The sequence below is a fragment of the Mastigoproctus giganteus genome, chromosome 10 (assembly GCF_048544385.1).
Source record: "Mastigoproctus giganteus isolate SK-2022 chromosome 10, ASM4854438v1, whole genome shotgun sequence".
Taxonomy (NCBI): Eukaryota; Metazoa; Arthropoda; class Arachnida; order Uropygi; family Thelyphonidae; genus Mastigoproctus; species Mastigoproctus giganteus.
Window position 1 is genome coordinate 126,192,698 of NC_143584.1, and position 16,890 is coordinate 126,209,587.

A 16,890-nucleotide genomic window follows, 5' to 3' on the forward strand; every position below is an offset into this window, starting at 1 on the left:
AACCAAAATTTGTGTGGTTGCTATAGAGATTAAGGTGTGTATATATATTTGTGTGTGTGTGTATTAAAAAAAAAAAAAAAAAAAAATCATCTTTCTATCACTACTTCTGGGTGAATATAAATCTTTCTTGTACACCCCCCACATATATTTTTTTTCCTAACTTGTATCATGACTGTTTTGAGCACATGTTTTTGAATTTTAACAGGTAAAAAAAAAAAACTTTTCTCCTAAAGATGTGGTATGATAGTCAAGAAACTACAGTATTCCTTACCAAGAAAAATATAACACTACAGCTGATAAACTTAAGTTGCAATGCAGTCTTCATCTTCAAAATAAAATAGCACACTTATTTCAGTTAGTTGTGTGAACCTGAATGTGTTAAGTCTTTCAAGGAGGTTCTATACATAAAAAAATTCCAAATACAAGGTAATTAGCATTTCATTAAATCCAATTTATTTTTATGATCTGCAAATACTTAACACATAAAAACAGAGTTACAAACATTAGGATATAAATGTTTAAAAAAATGTTTTCATTATTAAAAAAAATTGGTTGCATCTACAATGTTAGTAACATAATCCACACTTCAATGCCCCGATATTACAGGAAAGTTTTCTTTATCTTCTGTAGTCATAGTATAAAAATTATTTTTAAATGAAGCTTCATTTCTTCTTTGTTGCCCAAACTGCCGTTCAGCAAACTGTTTCTGCTGTAATTGAATTCTAAGGGAATTTGGAGTACTGCTACTGAGGGGCGATCTCAGAGGTATGTTTTCACAGTCACTGAACAATTTCTTTGCCTTTCTATGAATAGACTGTGAAACAACTGCTTTTGACTTTTCAGCAGTCTCTATGTAAAGGAAACAGTATATATTAATTATATTTCTTAGTTTACAATACTATAAATAATCATTCCATATACATATAGTAAAACTTCAAAATAATCAGGCCCTACAGGTGATTCTATTAAACTTTGTTATTAACCATATAGATACAGAAAATTAAATTTGAGAGTGCTATAAGTTGTCATATAAAATGAAACTTGGGATATTCATCCAGGATATCTCATCTGTATAAACACATTCAGTTTTGATAACACAGTATATGCATATACTATGTTATGCATAAGTGCCATCAAGGTAAAATACAAAGTGAGATCTAGACTACTTATATAATATGCTGTAGGCTCACTGACATTTATTATAAGGCACCTGAGGTAAGCAAAACCTTTAGCCATAATTATGAAAGCATCCCTGGATTTCGAGTTTCCTATGGACTGACCAGTGCAAATATTATGCCCAATTTACAAAGGGTGAAATGAGTAATTACAGACCTGTTAGCTTGACTTCTGTTTCAGGAAGAATTATGGAATCAATGGTTAAAGTAATGGAGAATCTAGACAGGAATGCAGTCACAGCATGGATTTCTTGCAAGGTGATCATGTCTGACTAATCTGATGGGATTAACTTTGTTACTGGATTCAATAACAAGGAACTGGATAAAAAAATAATTTTGACATCATATACTTAGATCTCAGAATGTTTTTGACACTGTTTCACATAAGACTGCTATAAAATTGGAGCATTATGAGCAAGTTAATGCTATGTATAAGGGAGGTTGAGTGGAAGAAGACAAAGAATTGTTATCAATGGGCATTGCTCTTCTTGATATTCTGTTATTAGTGGAGTTCCCCTGAATCAGTACTGGACACGTTTTCTTCATCTATTAATGATGAAGGCAGAACAGGCTTAATATTTAAGGTTGCAGATGATACAAAGGTTAGCAACGACAGTAATCAGAATCTGGAAAAATTAGGCTGATGTGCTGTTGACTAGCATTCGAAGTTTAACATTGACAAATAAAAAGGTACTGCATGTGGGTAGCAGTCCCAGAATAACATATCAACTGTGTGATACCACACAGTTAGTATATTATTCTGAAGACATGAAGTTCTCTGAGCAGAGAAGGTGGTCTGCTAGAACAGCTCATGGGGTTTTAATGATATACAAGAATTTTGTCGGCAGGATAAGGAGGTGATTATCACATCATACAGGGTGATTCACTAGCAGTGTGACAAACTTGCAGGAGGTGTAGGCGGCACAAAGATGAATCGGAATCACATAGCATTACAGGGTCCGAAATGCCTTCGTCATGCAGTATAGGACATAGAACGGGAGGTCGCGTGAACAGCGATCCCGCTGGAAGTCAGCATTTGCGAACCGTTTCTGTTGAAGAAACCAAGTAGCAAAAGTCCTCTGGCGTGGATAATCCGCAGGCTCCAATGATTGGACACGTTGCAGATGGTATGAACTCATTTGGTTTGTTGACAGTATCCTCCATACAGTGGATTGGGAAATACCCAATCGTTGGCCTATCGCTCGAGTACTCCTACTTGTACACGTAGGACATTCTCATTGTCTGGAGTCCTCATCGTTCGCTCTCGATTCATGGTACCTCTCGTGAAACAACCAGTCTCACGTAATCTTCTGTGCACACGTGCAAAAATCATGATGAGGAGCACGCCTGTGCAGGAAACGTTCCTGGTACAAGCGTGGAGCGAGGTGCCCATTACAGTCCGCAGCTCCATGCGCAAGGTGCATGTTGTCCAGTTCAACGTTTGAATACTCATCCATCCTACTGTTTCCTGACTCCAGAGGCCTTCTTATTGAAAGATTTGAAATATCATCCATTCTTTGATGCCAGATTTTCTTAAACTTCAGTAAGAGACTATTTTCTATGGACAGCTTGTAATGCTCCTATCCAGTTATTTCACAGGTCAATCAGAGTACTTGTTCACACATGCAAACCAATTTTACAGCTCAATTTGTCACACAGTACACTTACTTTGAAATATATATGGGCTTTTGCATTATGATATCACCAATACTGAATGTGCAACAACAGTCAAGACATCACAATTATTATATATTATATCCCTCCCTCCAAAAACATTAAGGCTCGATGCTATACTGTGCAAAACAGCTTGTTTATTTGGTTTTTAGGATCATTAGCAACTAAGGTCATATTGCTCCGAGGATATGCGGTGGTCATTCCCTGACCTTTCTGCATCCTCCGTATTTGGTAGTCACGGGCTTGAACCCCGGTCTAATCAAGAAGCGTGTGCTACGCGCAATGCTGCACCTGCCCACGGAGGCAGCCTGCAAAACAGCTTGTATAAAAAATGCCTTGCTTAATAATACATTCCCGTTGAACATTTTCCAGGTTGTTATTAGTTGTTTGCAGAAGTAAGAAGTTTCTATAAGCACAACAGAAATTCCATTGATGGGCGAAACACCTCTACAAAGTGGCTACAATTATAAGGCTACAGTTTGCTCAAGAATTTTCTATAGTGTAATGCCTTTCATACATTTAATTAATATATTATATGACATAATATATTAATTAAATTTCTTTATTGCTGCTAAGTACAGTACAAGTACTAGTAACAAAAATACTCATCACGACAACATGACACTACACAGAGTCCTTTAGTGATATCAATCCAACCCGGGTTGTAACATTTGCAGAATTAAAGCTGCTCCAAAATCTTTGTCAACATAGTGTATATTTGGTATAGAAACTTTGGACTTAAGTTTCGTCTGCCCACTAGTTATCATAGTCGACATTTCGAAAATTTCCTCATATGAACAGCAAGTGTGATTTTTCATCTCAATCCATACCCTCAAGGTTGTACCCTCAGTATTAGATATGGATTGAGATGAAAAAGATATTTGTTGACAGTGGACTTGGAATTTCTGTAGATTACAATTTTCATGAAATACATATCAAGGATGGTTTTCCAAAGAACTAGAAGGTATAAATAAAAAATAAAAGTTAGAAATAAGCATGAACTGTGAATGGGTGCTGGCTAGTAGATGCATCTTGCATTTCGGTCTACAAATCCAAAAGATACTATTAATGCAATGCATACTTCAGAGTAGGTGTGGACCAATATGGGGGGGGGGGACACATTTGACATTTTGAACGAAATGTACTGCAGTCGAAGTGGCAATATCATCCACCCTTATACAACATTAAGCGTCTAAATTATCACTGAAATAGTTTTCTTCTAGAAAGTTGGTAAGCATGCAGAATTTTACTGGAATACCTATCAAAAATAGTTTTTCAGTATTGAACAAGTGCTTATTTTTAAACCAATCTTTATTGCTAACAACTTATTCCAATATCATAAAAATTATTTAATTAAGCAAAGAAGCACTATTTAAAGAACATGATGGCTCTTATTGTTCCCAACTAAATTAGATGAATTTGAAGTGCTGATTAAGCCAACAAATACAGACATGGTATCACTCAGACATAAGGGAAGCAGAATTTGAATTTGGGGAGTACAATGTGTATAGAAAGGATAAGTGTATATAATATAATATGTGTGTGCGCGTGTGTATATATATATATATATATATAGCCATACCTCACTTGGCACAGCTTCAAACAGTACAGGTTTCACTATAACATGGTTTTCAATTAAATTTAATTTGAAAATTTACTGTACATATTAAAACTCATTCAATAGCCTAGACACGTACTATACATATATGCTGTGTGTTCATAGCTTAGGTACAGGTACATATAATCTGCACATATGATAGTAGTCCCCTCGGGCAGTCAGTGGCAACAGTGTTCACTTTTCTCAATTCCATCCTGACGAGAAACGTGATAGCTTTTCAAACTTTTCATTTCACAATTTATTTTTTTTACCCCTTTAAATATGGTCGAAAATATATCTGCATCTTGGTTAGAAATCATTGCCAACAACGTGCGCTATGTTTGGCAGCACATTTTGCTCCATTTGGCAAATGATTTCATTGGTTTTGAAACAGGTAACTCACATGCAAATAACTTAGATGATGCAACTCGCCTCGACATTGATGAGAAAATGGCATATGAAGAAGAGGAAAACAATTCTGATGTGGCATCAAAAGAATTTTCAACAGAAGAATTGAAGGTTTTTTAGGGCTTGACATGGCCCACGAGGCAATTATGAATGGAGATCCAAATGTTGGATGTAGCATCCAGATACAGAAAATTTCATAAATGGGATTCAATGCTACAAAGACTTGTATACCGAGAAAAAGAGATGACTTCACCAAACTTCATTTTTGAAATACCCAAATAAACAATAAAGCTTTTTTCTCATCTCTCATGATGTTACCTTTTCATTAATAAAATTTTTGCAATATTTTTTATTTCAAATCCTTTTAATTGGCTATCAAGCGTAAATTGTTTATAGATTTATTATAATTTGTTTATAGACTGTTTCTCTAGTACGCATTCATTTAAAACCCATTATAATTATACCTCAGTCAGCACGGTTTCACATAACAGTTTCGGTACCAATTATCAGTGCTTTGCGGGGTATTGCTGTGTGTGTATGTGTATATATATATATATATATATGAATAAACACTAAAATTTGGAAAGGCCGAAAGATGTTTACGAGAAAGCGATTGAATTTTTAGATGTTGATTAGAATTTGGCAGCATTGTTAGGGGCATACTCAGCCAGTTTAGTTAGTGGGTTGGGGGGAGACTGGGGGAAACAGGTAGAAGGAAGGGAACAATAGAGTAGGCATCCCCAAAGAAGTTAGTGGGGATGAGCCCCACCAGGCAAAGTATGGGGGGAGGAGACAGATACCCTTTTCCGATTGTAAGCCTTGGCTACCACAGGGTTTGCCCACCAGTGCTTCATACTCCCTACTACCTAGCACACCTTGTGGTGTTGGACTTATTGTCCAACACCATGGACTAGAGGTTTTTGTGTGAAAACATAGGCTCCTACACTAAGAGGCTGGAAGAACAACAACTCCACACTAATATACACGAACACTCACTAAACCACACGAATCTGATCTTTACAGTTTTATATTCATCACATTGTCTGGCGCGGAGCTGGGGGAACCTCCAGAGCCGCATTACAAATAACACTATACAACAATTCCTACCTACAAGTGTTGCCATTACTTTCTGCACAATCCCCAGAAATCAGTTCAAGATGCACGTTCCCAATAGCTTTTGCAAGAGAAAATACAGGTGTCTCCTGCTTTGTGACTTCAGTCAATGCGAATTCACTTCTATGCTACTGATCTCTTTTTCTTCCAAGTATCCTCTTCATGCAAAAAAAAATTTGTTTTTACACAATTTGTGGTGGTAGAATAAATTCTTACCCAAACGCCCAGAAGATGCACTGCACAAACAATAGACTTCTTCCAGTTAAAGGCCCACCAACTGCATCTCTCTGCTTTCAGTCATGCACTTGCCACTATGGTTTGCAAGTCTGTGCTACTTGCGTTTACCATTTTATGTTCCTCCTATAGCTGCCACTGTTATGAAGTCAAAATGGGCATCAACATCTTCTCCATTCCACAGATGAAGAGAAAAAGGACCTCCTTAACATTGGAAACAAAGTTGTATCTAGGACAGGCTTTCAACCTGGGCATACATAAAGAAGAATGCTCATAAAACTCATTATGCTGTGATGCATTCTACGTCTCTACCTCTTTGTCTGCTAAGTTAACTACACGGGTTAGAAATCAGCTTACAGAAAAGATGGAGAAAATGTTCTCACTGAACATAGACAGAGCATGAGGCAAAGCAAACATGCTCAAGTAACCTAGTGTTTAGGAATAAAACAAGATTTATGAGCATCTTTGTCAAGAAGAGAGAATGTTGCAAAGCCAGAACCATTTTGGTTGGCTAAGATTTTCACATCTGATGAACTTAGCCAACCAACCAGGTTGGCTAAGTTCATCAGATGTGAAAATCTGTACAAGTTGAAGGTCACCAGTGAATCAGCTAGTGCTGGCCATGCAGCTGTAGCTGAATTTCCTGATGAATTACAAATTACTCATTAATGAAATGGACTACAAACTACAGCAAGTATTTAATGCTGATGAAACAGGCTTATTTCGGAATGGATGCCATCAAGGAAGAAAAGGTTGTTCCAGGGTTTAACTTGCATAAAGACAGACTGATGCTCTTGCTATGCAGTAATGATGCAGATGATTTTAATATGAAGCCTCTTTTTGTTTGCCACTCACTTAACCCCCATCTTCTGAAAGAGTAGCAAGAATATGAACCAGTCCACTGAATGGCAAATAAAAGGGCTTGGGTCACTGGACAAGTCTTTGAACTCTGGTTCACTAAACATTTTGCTGTTGTGATGCTAACCTTGCTTTCACTAAGTTTTGCTTACATTAGATAATGCCCTGAGACACCCAAGATACCTTAACAACATTAATCACAACATTCGTGTGTTGTTTTTTGCTCCCAACGCAACAACTCATATCCAACCACTTGACTAGAGAGTAGGGTAATCAGACACTTATGGTGATAATGGGATAAAGTGATTTTAGAATGGGAAAAAACCAAGCCATTTTCTAAAAAAAAAACTGGGACAGTGGGTATTTTTGTTTATTTTCTAAATTTCAAATTATGTTTACAGAAGAATATATAAATAATTCATTGAAAAAAAAAAAATAAATAAAATATATTTCTTCAATAAATAAGTAGCATTACAATGAAACATTAGGAGCAAATAGTGCTTTCAGTCATATTTTAAATTGTCTCAACTTTTCATCATATTGCAGAAACTTTTTCATGTTAAATTCAAGTTGAATTTACACATCATTATGGAATTGATGGTTTTCGTACCCAGGCAATTACATTCGTCAGACCATTGCATTTATATTGCAAAAATCCTTTCTGCACATCCATTGTGTGCCAGAATGGAAGACAAAAAAAAACTACACAATTTCTCAAGTCTGTTCTAGAAATTCAAATTTTGAAAGGTAAAAAAAGTGACCACCGGCCATAGCAAGGTCTATTAAGCCACTATCACTTTTTTCATATAACACCATACTCACGATGGAATCGTTTAAGTGCTATTGGTAGTGATTCAATTTAAGATTTTTATTTTGTTTTTTGTTTGCAAAAAATAAACTAAAGGGAAGATCTTTTCCGTTTTGTGACTGCTTGCATCTGTAGATATTCTGAAACACTGAATTTTTTTTAGGTCTGCCAATAAATCTTGTCTACAAAATACTCCAATAACATTTTTAATAAGAGCTGCAGTTTTAGTTCATGCATGAATATTTACTAACTGTTTTTGAGTCTGAGTTAAATATTTCTTTAAATAGTTTATTGTTACAATGTAGACCATTGTCAACTCATTTGCTACAGCAAGACTGTCCTTGATTGGAATTTTCATTCGAAAATACTGTGCAATATTTTGCAAAAAACTAGTATTTTGGGGGAAATTTGACTTGATTTTATGCTTTATACAAACATGACTGGTTGCTTGCAATGACCAATGTTTATGTAGCATTTGCACAGTTCACATTCCACTTCATTATCAATTCTTTCTCTCTTGCTGTTTTGAATACTCATCATTATAATGGGGGATTTTAACTTCCCAGATATTGACTGGAACTTGTGGGTTGGTCACTCAACACACTAGTCAGACTTTTGTGGATTTATTGGATGATTGTTTTCTGCAGCAGCAGCATGTTTGAGAGGCAACCAGAGAGAGTAATACTCTTGATCTGGTTATCAGCAGTGATCATTCGTGTATTAAGAATTTGCAGATAAAGGAACCACTAGGTGGCAGTGATCACAGTGTACTGATGTGGGATTTACTTAAAGATTTAATTACCATCAGGGGTAAAGGAAAGGGTTTTTGCTTCCATAAAAGTGAGTACAGTGGTCTCAGACAGTTTTTAAATTCTGTACAGTGGGATCAACTGACGATGTTACCAACAGTGAATTCTAAGTGGGAAGCATTCAAGGAATCAATCGTGGAAGCTACTAAAAGTTTCATACCTATTAAGAAATATTGTTCAAGGTTTAGGCCAAAAGGGTTATCTAACGAACTAATGAGAAGAAACAGAGAAGAAAAATGCATGGGATGCATATAAATTATCAAGCAACTCAGAAGCCTATGGCAGATATAAGCTAGTCTGTAACCAGGTCACAAAAGAGGTTAGGCAAGCAAAGACAGATTACGAGAAATCCTTGGCAAAAGATGCTAAGAAAAACAGCAAGGATTTCTTTACTTATATAAACTCTAAAAGGAAGGGGATGAATCTGATTGGTCCACTTGACATCGATGGTTCGACTGTTGATGATCCTGCTCAGATAGTAAACAAACTGAATGAGTATTTTGCATCTACATTCACACGTGAGGAATTATTAAGGTTTGAAAATGGCAGAAGGTTATCAAATTGTAGCAGGATACTTAATGATTTTGTAATAACTGAGAGCAAAGTGGAGGAGAAATTGTTGAAGTTAAACATAAGAAAAGCACCTGGGATAGATGGGATCTATCCAGTTATATTAAAGGAGATGGCAAAGCAACTTAGCAAACCCTTAGCCATAATTATGAGAGCATCATTGGACTCAGGGGAGGTTCCCACGGACTGGAGATGTGCAAATGTATCCCCAATTCACAAAGGGGGATCGAAGGGTGACACGAGTAATTACAGACGCAACACGAGGGGAATGAAGAGAAGATTCTGAAAATGTTTTTATATCAGTGAAGGGGAAACACATTTCACCATAATAACGTAAAAACAAACACAATTACAGCTATCGGTATAATTGCAAATGCAATTAGATCGAGTTTACTACCAGTTTATAACAGATTCCACTAGCAGGAACGCAATTGGAAATTGTTTTTATTGTTTTATGGTAGTAACCCCTAGAAATGTGCTTTAGTAAAATGTGAGGTGTTAATAGTGTATCTCTGCCTTTACGGTGTTGTTTATTCAGATGCTATATGTGTGCAGCTTTATTTATGTGTATAAAGCATGCCTCCTCTTTTTGTAATTGTGCTTTATTCCCTAAAAATGAGTAAAAAGGTGTGAAAAGGAAGGGTCCTGGTGAAGACACTGCAGATTCAGAGAGAAAAAGAAAAGCAATATCGATAAACAGAGGTGGACCGGGTTAAAAATTCTTACCCGGGAAATTTTGTAGTGGCCATAAACCATAGTATGCCAGACCGCCTCTGTCGATAGAGAAAAAAAATATGAAATTTTTAAACGCTTTGAGCGAAATGAAAGACCATGTGATATTGCACGTGCTACAGACCTAAATGAGGCAACGCCGAGAATTACAAAGAATGCAGAGAAAATAAAAACAACTTTGATAGCAGGAACAACTCAAAGTGTAATTAAAATCCATTAGATTAAGACAAAGAATTGGAAGAGTGAAACGGCTGTCATCTGTTTGGATAAAAAATCAAACAAGGAACAAGTTTGCTTACGATAGAAGCAAAAGCAGTAGCAATATTTTATTACGTAATAGTCGTAATAAAATACGTAAGTATTTTATTATGATTATTTATTGTGTTTGGTAATGTTTTGGTTACAAATGTGTGTTCAATCTTGGGTGGTCGGCACCTAATCCTATTTTTCCCATAGGGCCCGTTGTTTATATTGTACGATTTTGCATTGCACGAGGGTTTCTAGGAACACAACTATCGTGCTATATGAGGACTGACTGTATTTGGATTTCAATTTGGATTTCAAGAAAGCTTTTGACACTGTTGCGCATGGAAGACTACTGTACAAATTGGAGCAGAATGGTATTAAAAGTAAGTTGCTACAATGGATAAAAGGATGGTTGAGTGGGAGAAGACAGAGGGTGGTAATCAATGGGTGCTGCTCTTCGTGGACTAATGTTATTAGTGGAGTCCCACAGGGTTCGGTGTTGGGTCCACTGTTGTTTTGTATATTTATCAATGATACTGAAGAAGTTATATCAGGCTTAGTGTCGAAGTTTGCAGGTGATACAAAGGTTGGCAGGGTTGTTAATGACAGTAATGGCAGTGTGCTACTGCAACAGGATCTAGATAACTTGGGCATATGGGCTAAGAAGTGGCAACTGAAGTTTAACCTTGACAAATGCAAAGTACTGCATATGGGTAGAAGTAACCCCAGAGAAACGTACTAACTGTGTGGTACTACACTTAAGGTGGTAGAAAATGAAAAAGACCTGGGAGTAATTGTGCAGTCAGATATGAAGTTTTCTGAGCAATGTAGACAGGCTGCCAGGACAGGTCATGGGGTTTTGTCAATGATATATAGGAATTTTGCTAGCAGGGAGAAGGAGGTAATTGTCCCTCTGTATAAGGCAATGGTCAGGCCACACCTTGAGTACTGCATACAGGTCTGGAGACCTCATTTTAGGAAGGATGTAGATTTACTTGAGTGTGTACAGAGAAGGGCAACAAGATTGGTGAGGGGAATGAAGGGATCCTCTTACCAAGAGAGGCTTAAGTTCTGCAAATTGCAGTGGCTGGAGACTAGGCACCTGCACTGTGAGTTGATTGAGGTGTATAAGGCCTTGAATGGGTTGAGCACGCTGAATTCTGATGGGATCCTTCCACTTGTTCAGATTACGAACCTCAGGGGGCATAAATTCAAATTAAGAAAGGACAGATGTAGAATAGATGTGCGGAAATTTGCCTTTAGCCAGCGGGTGGTTAATTGCTGGAACAAACTTCCATCTGTCGTGGAAGTTGATAGGTTGAATAAATTTAAGGAAGAACTGGACAGGCATTTGTAGGGAATGGTGTGATTTTTTTTTTTTTTGGCTGATGCTGCATAAGCTCATACACTTGCTTTCTTGCATCACATACCACATACTACTACTATTAAAAGGGACATTTTCTCTTCTGCATTTCTGTTTAAATCATTCTACAAAAATTTTGCCAAATCCACACAAACTATTTGTAGATGTGTTGTGGATTTGGGTGTCCACTCCAGTTATTTGTCAAAAAGAATATTTGCTATTCTTTCTTCTCCTTTTGAAATATCACAATGTTACTTTCACCAGGTATTAAAGTGTAATGTGTATACAGAGCAGTGGGTGATTAAACTTAGCAAGAGTTCAAGAAGACAGTTGGAAATTATATCTTGAATATTTCGAAGAATTAAAAGGAGTAGTGAATGGTGTACTAGAGAGAATGTTAGAAACGACTTCTCAATACAACTAATGAGGTCGAGACAGCAAGCATGAGAGGCCGTTGCCTTATGAATCATTCTATTTAAGAAAAGTAAACACATATTCACTAATTTTCATTTACTTTTGGCACTTCTTTCTGCTTGGGCTTCCCACACAAATTGGCATATATTTTCCAATTGAAATATGTGATTTTCACACTTTTGGATTTTAAGCTGGTCTCTTCAATAGCTTCTAAAATATTATTTTGGTTTTAAATTATTCTTGGCCCCTTCATTTGATTTCTAATTATATATATATTTCATGGTCTCTATACTTCTGTCTTACATTACTATCCTCGTTGCAATTACTGGTATTATTTTTATGTTCTAAGTTTAATATATTCCAATGAAGTTAGTTTCTGCTGCCATCATGGTTTCCATATTTTTTCCTAGTTTTCATACATTATACTCTTTTTATGGTTCCCCCTTCTGTTTTCTGCAATTGGGTAGTTTTCTCTCTAACTGCTTATTGTAGTTGATGGCAGATGGCTCTATCTTCAAACTTTCAACTGATGGTGTTCCCCTATGTTCTGTTCTGTTCGTTCTATTCTTTTTTCCTTTACGTGGTTGGTGGATATACGATTTTACTGGTCCATTAGCAGCAATGGCTATTATGTGCCAAGACAAGGTAAAAATAGATTCTGGTACTCCTTTAATGATGACCTTCTGCCACTAATTTAAGCTGTTCACATTTTAATGACACTATTGTACCTCACAGTTCAACAAATCCTGCTCTGCACAAGCTACAACTTCTTGAATACCCACAGCAGCTCCTTACATTCTAAACTTTGGGTAATTCTCTAACGGGGCAGAGAAAACTTAGTTAACTCCAATCCTAAAACTTAATCTTGTTTTACTTCTTACAAAAAAAAGTCTGCTGCACCTATACCCATTTTCAGACAATCAGATTTCTTTCCAGATAAAATCATGTTTCTTTATTGTGGATAATCTTGAACTCTAAACTAAACTTGGCATAAGAATGTCATAAATACTGCTTCCTATGTATTGAAAAATACTAATAATTGTTTAGTAAAAACTAATAATAAAAAATGTGTCTGGAGTCAATATAGGTTCTCTCTCAATTTTTTTATCTCTTCATAACTTTTCTTCTAAACAGCTAGTTCTATACAAATCTCAAATCTATCCCACCATGGAATAGTGTTGCCACATCTGGTGTGGTGCTCCTAAAACCTATCTTAAATTCCTACTTACTCAAAGGAGGAGAGTCAGGTTAATTAACAGACCATCTTATAAACTTTCTCCATTCTCTATCATATAGATGTTCAGTTTCTGCTACATGTTTTACTATAGGTATTTCCACAGCAACAGTTCTAAATTAGCATCAGTAATTCTGATGCCAATTTAGAAGAACCTCTGTCTCCCCTCTCCCTCCCTACCTATCTTGAACATAAACTTCAACTAGTCATCTTTTGTCCACTGTTCATCTCCAAGCTGAGAGAACTAACCTTTATTCATCCCTTCTATTTATTCTTTGGAACAACCTTTCTTCATTTGTATTTTCTGAAAATTACAATCCACAAAAAAGTCAAGCGTAGTGTCAACAAATATCTGTTGTCTTATCAACTTTCTACTAATACAGAGTACTATACAAGGTGTTATCTTATCACAAAGTTTGAGGAATCACTTTGAACTTAGAAATTGTAGCATTGTAGAGTTATGACCTTTGCACAATGTTTGGTGACATTCACCTAGTAATACAGGTACCTCTCAACTTAAATACTTAATCAGTTTTTTTTTTCATGTACGTAAGTCCGTTTTGTACGCAAGTCCAACTTCGGTCTTGTAGATACAAAATACATGTGCAGTACAATGCACCAAGATTATAACCTCCAACGAACTTCATCACGTACAGAATTTTACGATTTGTAACCGAGTTAAATGAGGCTGAAAAAACATACAATGAATAATGTAGGGCACAGTATTTATTCAAAATTAATTTAATCTAAATACAATAAGTAATTTAATTTAATCTACGATCAAATCACTTTATGATGGACTCTCCAAAATAAAATACCATTCGCTATAGTACAATACGTAGTAAGTACCGGTCATTGTGATCACATTTGCAAATTGAATTTTAATTGTATTAAACGGCTATTCTAATAAGCGAAAATAGGAGAAATCCACGCGCTATAAAAGTAAAGATACAGAGAGCACAAATTTACACTTTACTTCCTCCAATTAGCAAAATTAAATTATATGTAAAAATCGGAAAAGTATTTCCCAGAGGTTAGCAAAATAAAAATAAATTTACGTTTACATATATAGCTTAATAATAGTGTAACTAACTGATATTTCTGTTCACTGACTTTTTTTTTTTTGGTCATAAAATTTAAAACAGTCAGAAAATAAGCAATCAATAACAAAGAACACACAAATTGCAACATGATACGCACAAGTGAGACATGGAGTGACAACTTTATGAAGCTCAAAAAATAGGAATGAAGAGAAGATTATGAAAATTTATTTATGCTTTTTATTTGATCGAAGATTTCAAGTGAAGGGGAAGCACATTTCACCATAATAACAAAATTTCACAGAATTCCAGCTATCGGTATCATCGCAAATGCAATAAGATTGAGTTTACTACCTGTTTATAATTACACTGCACTAACAGAAAGTGCCCAATAAACCGGAAACTGTTAATTGTTTTTGATTTATGGTAGTGACCTCCAGAAATTCGCTTTAGAAAAATATCACGAAGGTGTTCAAAATGGATTCTTATAACCAAACATAGCAACAGCTTTGTGCAAGTTGTACATAAGGAGAGGAGTACCTGTACAAATCACCCATTTATCTGTGAATTTGTCCACATTAAATGGACATTGTATGCATTTCACTGCATTTCAAAATGAGCAATTCTACAGCAGTAAATGTATATTAAATTTTTGTTAAATTAGACAAAGGAGCAACAGAAACCCATGAAATGTTAACCAGCAGCTGCTGAAGATGCGATGTGTCATTCAGACTTTGTGGTTTGCACAGTTTAAGGAGTCACTTGTTTGCTGAAGAGCCCTCACAATGACTGCCCTTCACTCAAAAACCAATGATTCAATCATTTGCGTTCGTAATCTGATGAAGATGCTAGCAAAATTGATATTTCAATTTTAACACAAGATTTGGGATTATGATGCTTTTCAGCCATTTTGTGCCTCACATCCTCATTGATGATCAGTGAGTTCTCACATGTCAGTAGTAGCACCTTTATCAAGATGCTACTACTGACCTACACTGTTTCTTCCATCAGTACTAGTTATGAATCATGGTTGTATGGCTAAGACCCAGAAACAAAAGGCCCCCCTCAATCAAAATGTGAAGATCATGCTTATTGCAGTTAACTAACAAGGCATTGTTCAATATGAATTTGTTCTGCATGGTCAAACAGTGAAAAGGAATGTTAAAAAACATTTCTATGACAATTGCATTCAAGAATTTTTTGCAAAGTACTCTATTACTGTGGTCTTGCATTGACCACATTTATCTCCCTGTGATCCCTCCATTCTCAAGCTTAAAGCCTCCTTGAAAGGCCACATATTTGCAACAATAGAGAAAATTGTTCATGTGACACAAGTGAACAGGAACTATTAGAAATTCTAAAATAAGCCTGTCAGGAATGCTTCCAAAAGTTTCAGAAGTGTTGGAATTGATGTTTTACTGTAAGGAGACAACTTCAAAGGAAATCCATCTGAATAGCCAGAAAGCTTCATCATTGTTTGAGAAGTGATGAAGTGTCTTACCTTTTGTGTCTGAAGTCACAAACCCCCCTACCCACTGTGATTATTAAACCCCCCACAGTGATTACAAAAAAAAAAAAAAGCCCACCAACACAATGATTATTTCATCCCATAAATGACATTTAGTTCCAATTGAATTTATTTTATACAACTGGTATGATGTGTAACATAGAGAAATTTAGTCAATATTTGTTATTTTAGAAGAATCAGTAAAAATCAATGTTATATTTGAGTGAAAGAGCAGTTCATAATAGTAAACATGAACTTTCAAGGTCATATAACTAGATAACAGTGCCTCAACTACAAATATGCCTCTATACATTGCTTGTATTTTTTACACAGAATATTCTTAATGAAATACTGACCTCCATTTTTGAATTACTGTACTTTGTACATAACCAGTGGATATGCAAGCTCAATATGTTACTTTCACAAAACAATATATCTTTATTTCCAAGAAACCAAAGTCTTTACTAAACACCTGGAACATAAAAACACCACTTACTGCACTCAGCTGATGTCATTCACGTTCGAACAAATTTATGCCAGTTTCTTTTTTTATCCAGCAGCTTGAAATATACAAATGCTACCTACTTAGGAAATGTATTATAATTATGAACATATTACTTAATAGTACACAATCTCTGATTTACAATACTTTCTATCAAGTCTGTTTATTTTCTGGTTACTTCCTTTGTTGCTTTAATTGTTCTCAGTGTTTTACTTCTGCATTTTTTTATAAATAGTTTTTCACCATTTAATGCCAGAATTATTTTCTGTCTCTGTGTATAGATGAAGTTAGTTAATGTACACAGTGCATTACCAAATAGTAATAATTTATGATTTAAAAAAAAAAAAAAAAAAGCAATGAGTTCTATGTACAAGTTGAGAATATTTTTTTTCTGCTGCATTGTCCATTCATTTCTTCATTCAGCACGTGGCAACAAAAATAATAACAGAGCTTCAGTTTACAAATATGGATATATATGGATAGCAATATGTTAAAAAAAATAAATAAAAATATATATATTAATTATAATAATTGCAGGATTTCTCTTGGTCCAGTTTTAATGAAATTTGAGAAGGCCTGACAAATTAACAATTAGGAAGGATGTGG

At 35.5% G+C, this 16,890-nt stretch overlaps 1 protein-coding gene across 1 annotated transcript in view; it reads right to left on the reverse strand.

Moving 5' to 3' along the window:
- Nucleotides 1-561: 561 nt before the first annotated feature.
- The window catches only part of LOC150079275 (uncharacterized), a 124,091-nt gene continuing 107,762 nt past the window's right edge, over nt 562-16,890 (reverse strand). Inside the window, exon 5 of the mRNA XM_090383546.1 lies at nt 562-849. Coding sequence (XP_090239672.1) covers nt 587-849 — 263 coding nt within the window. The 3' untranslated portion in view covers nt 562-586. The remainder of the gene's footprint in view (nt 850-16,890) is intronic.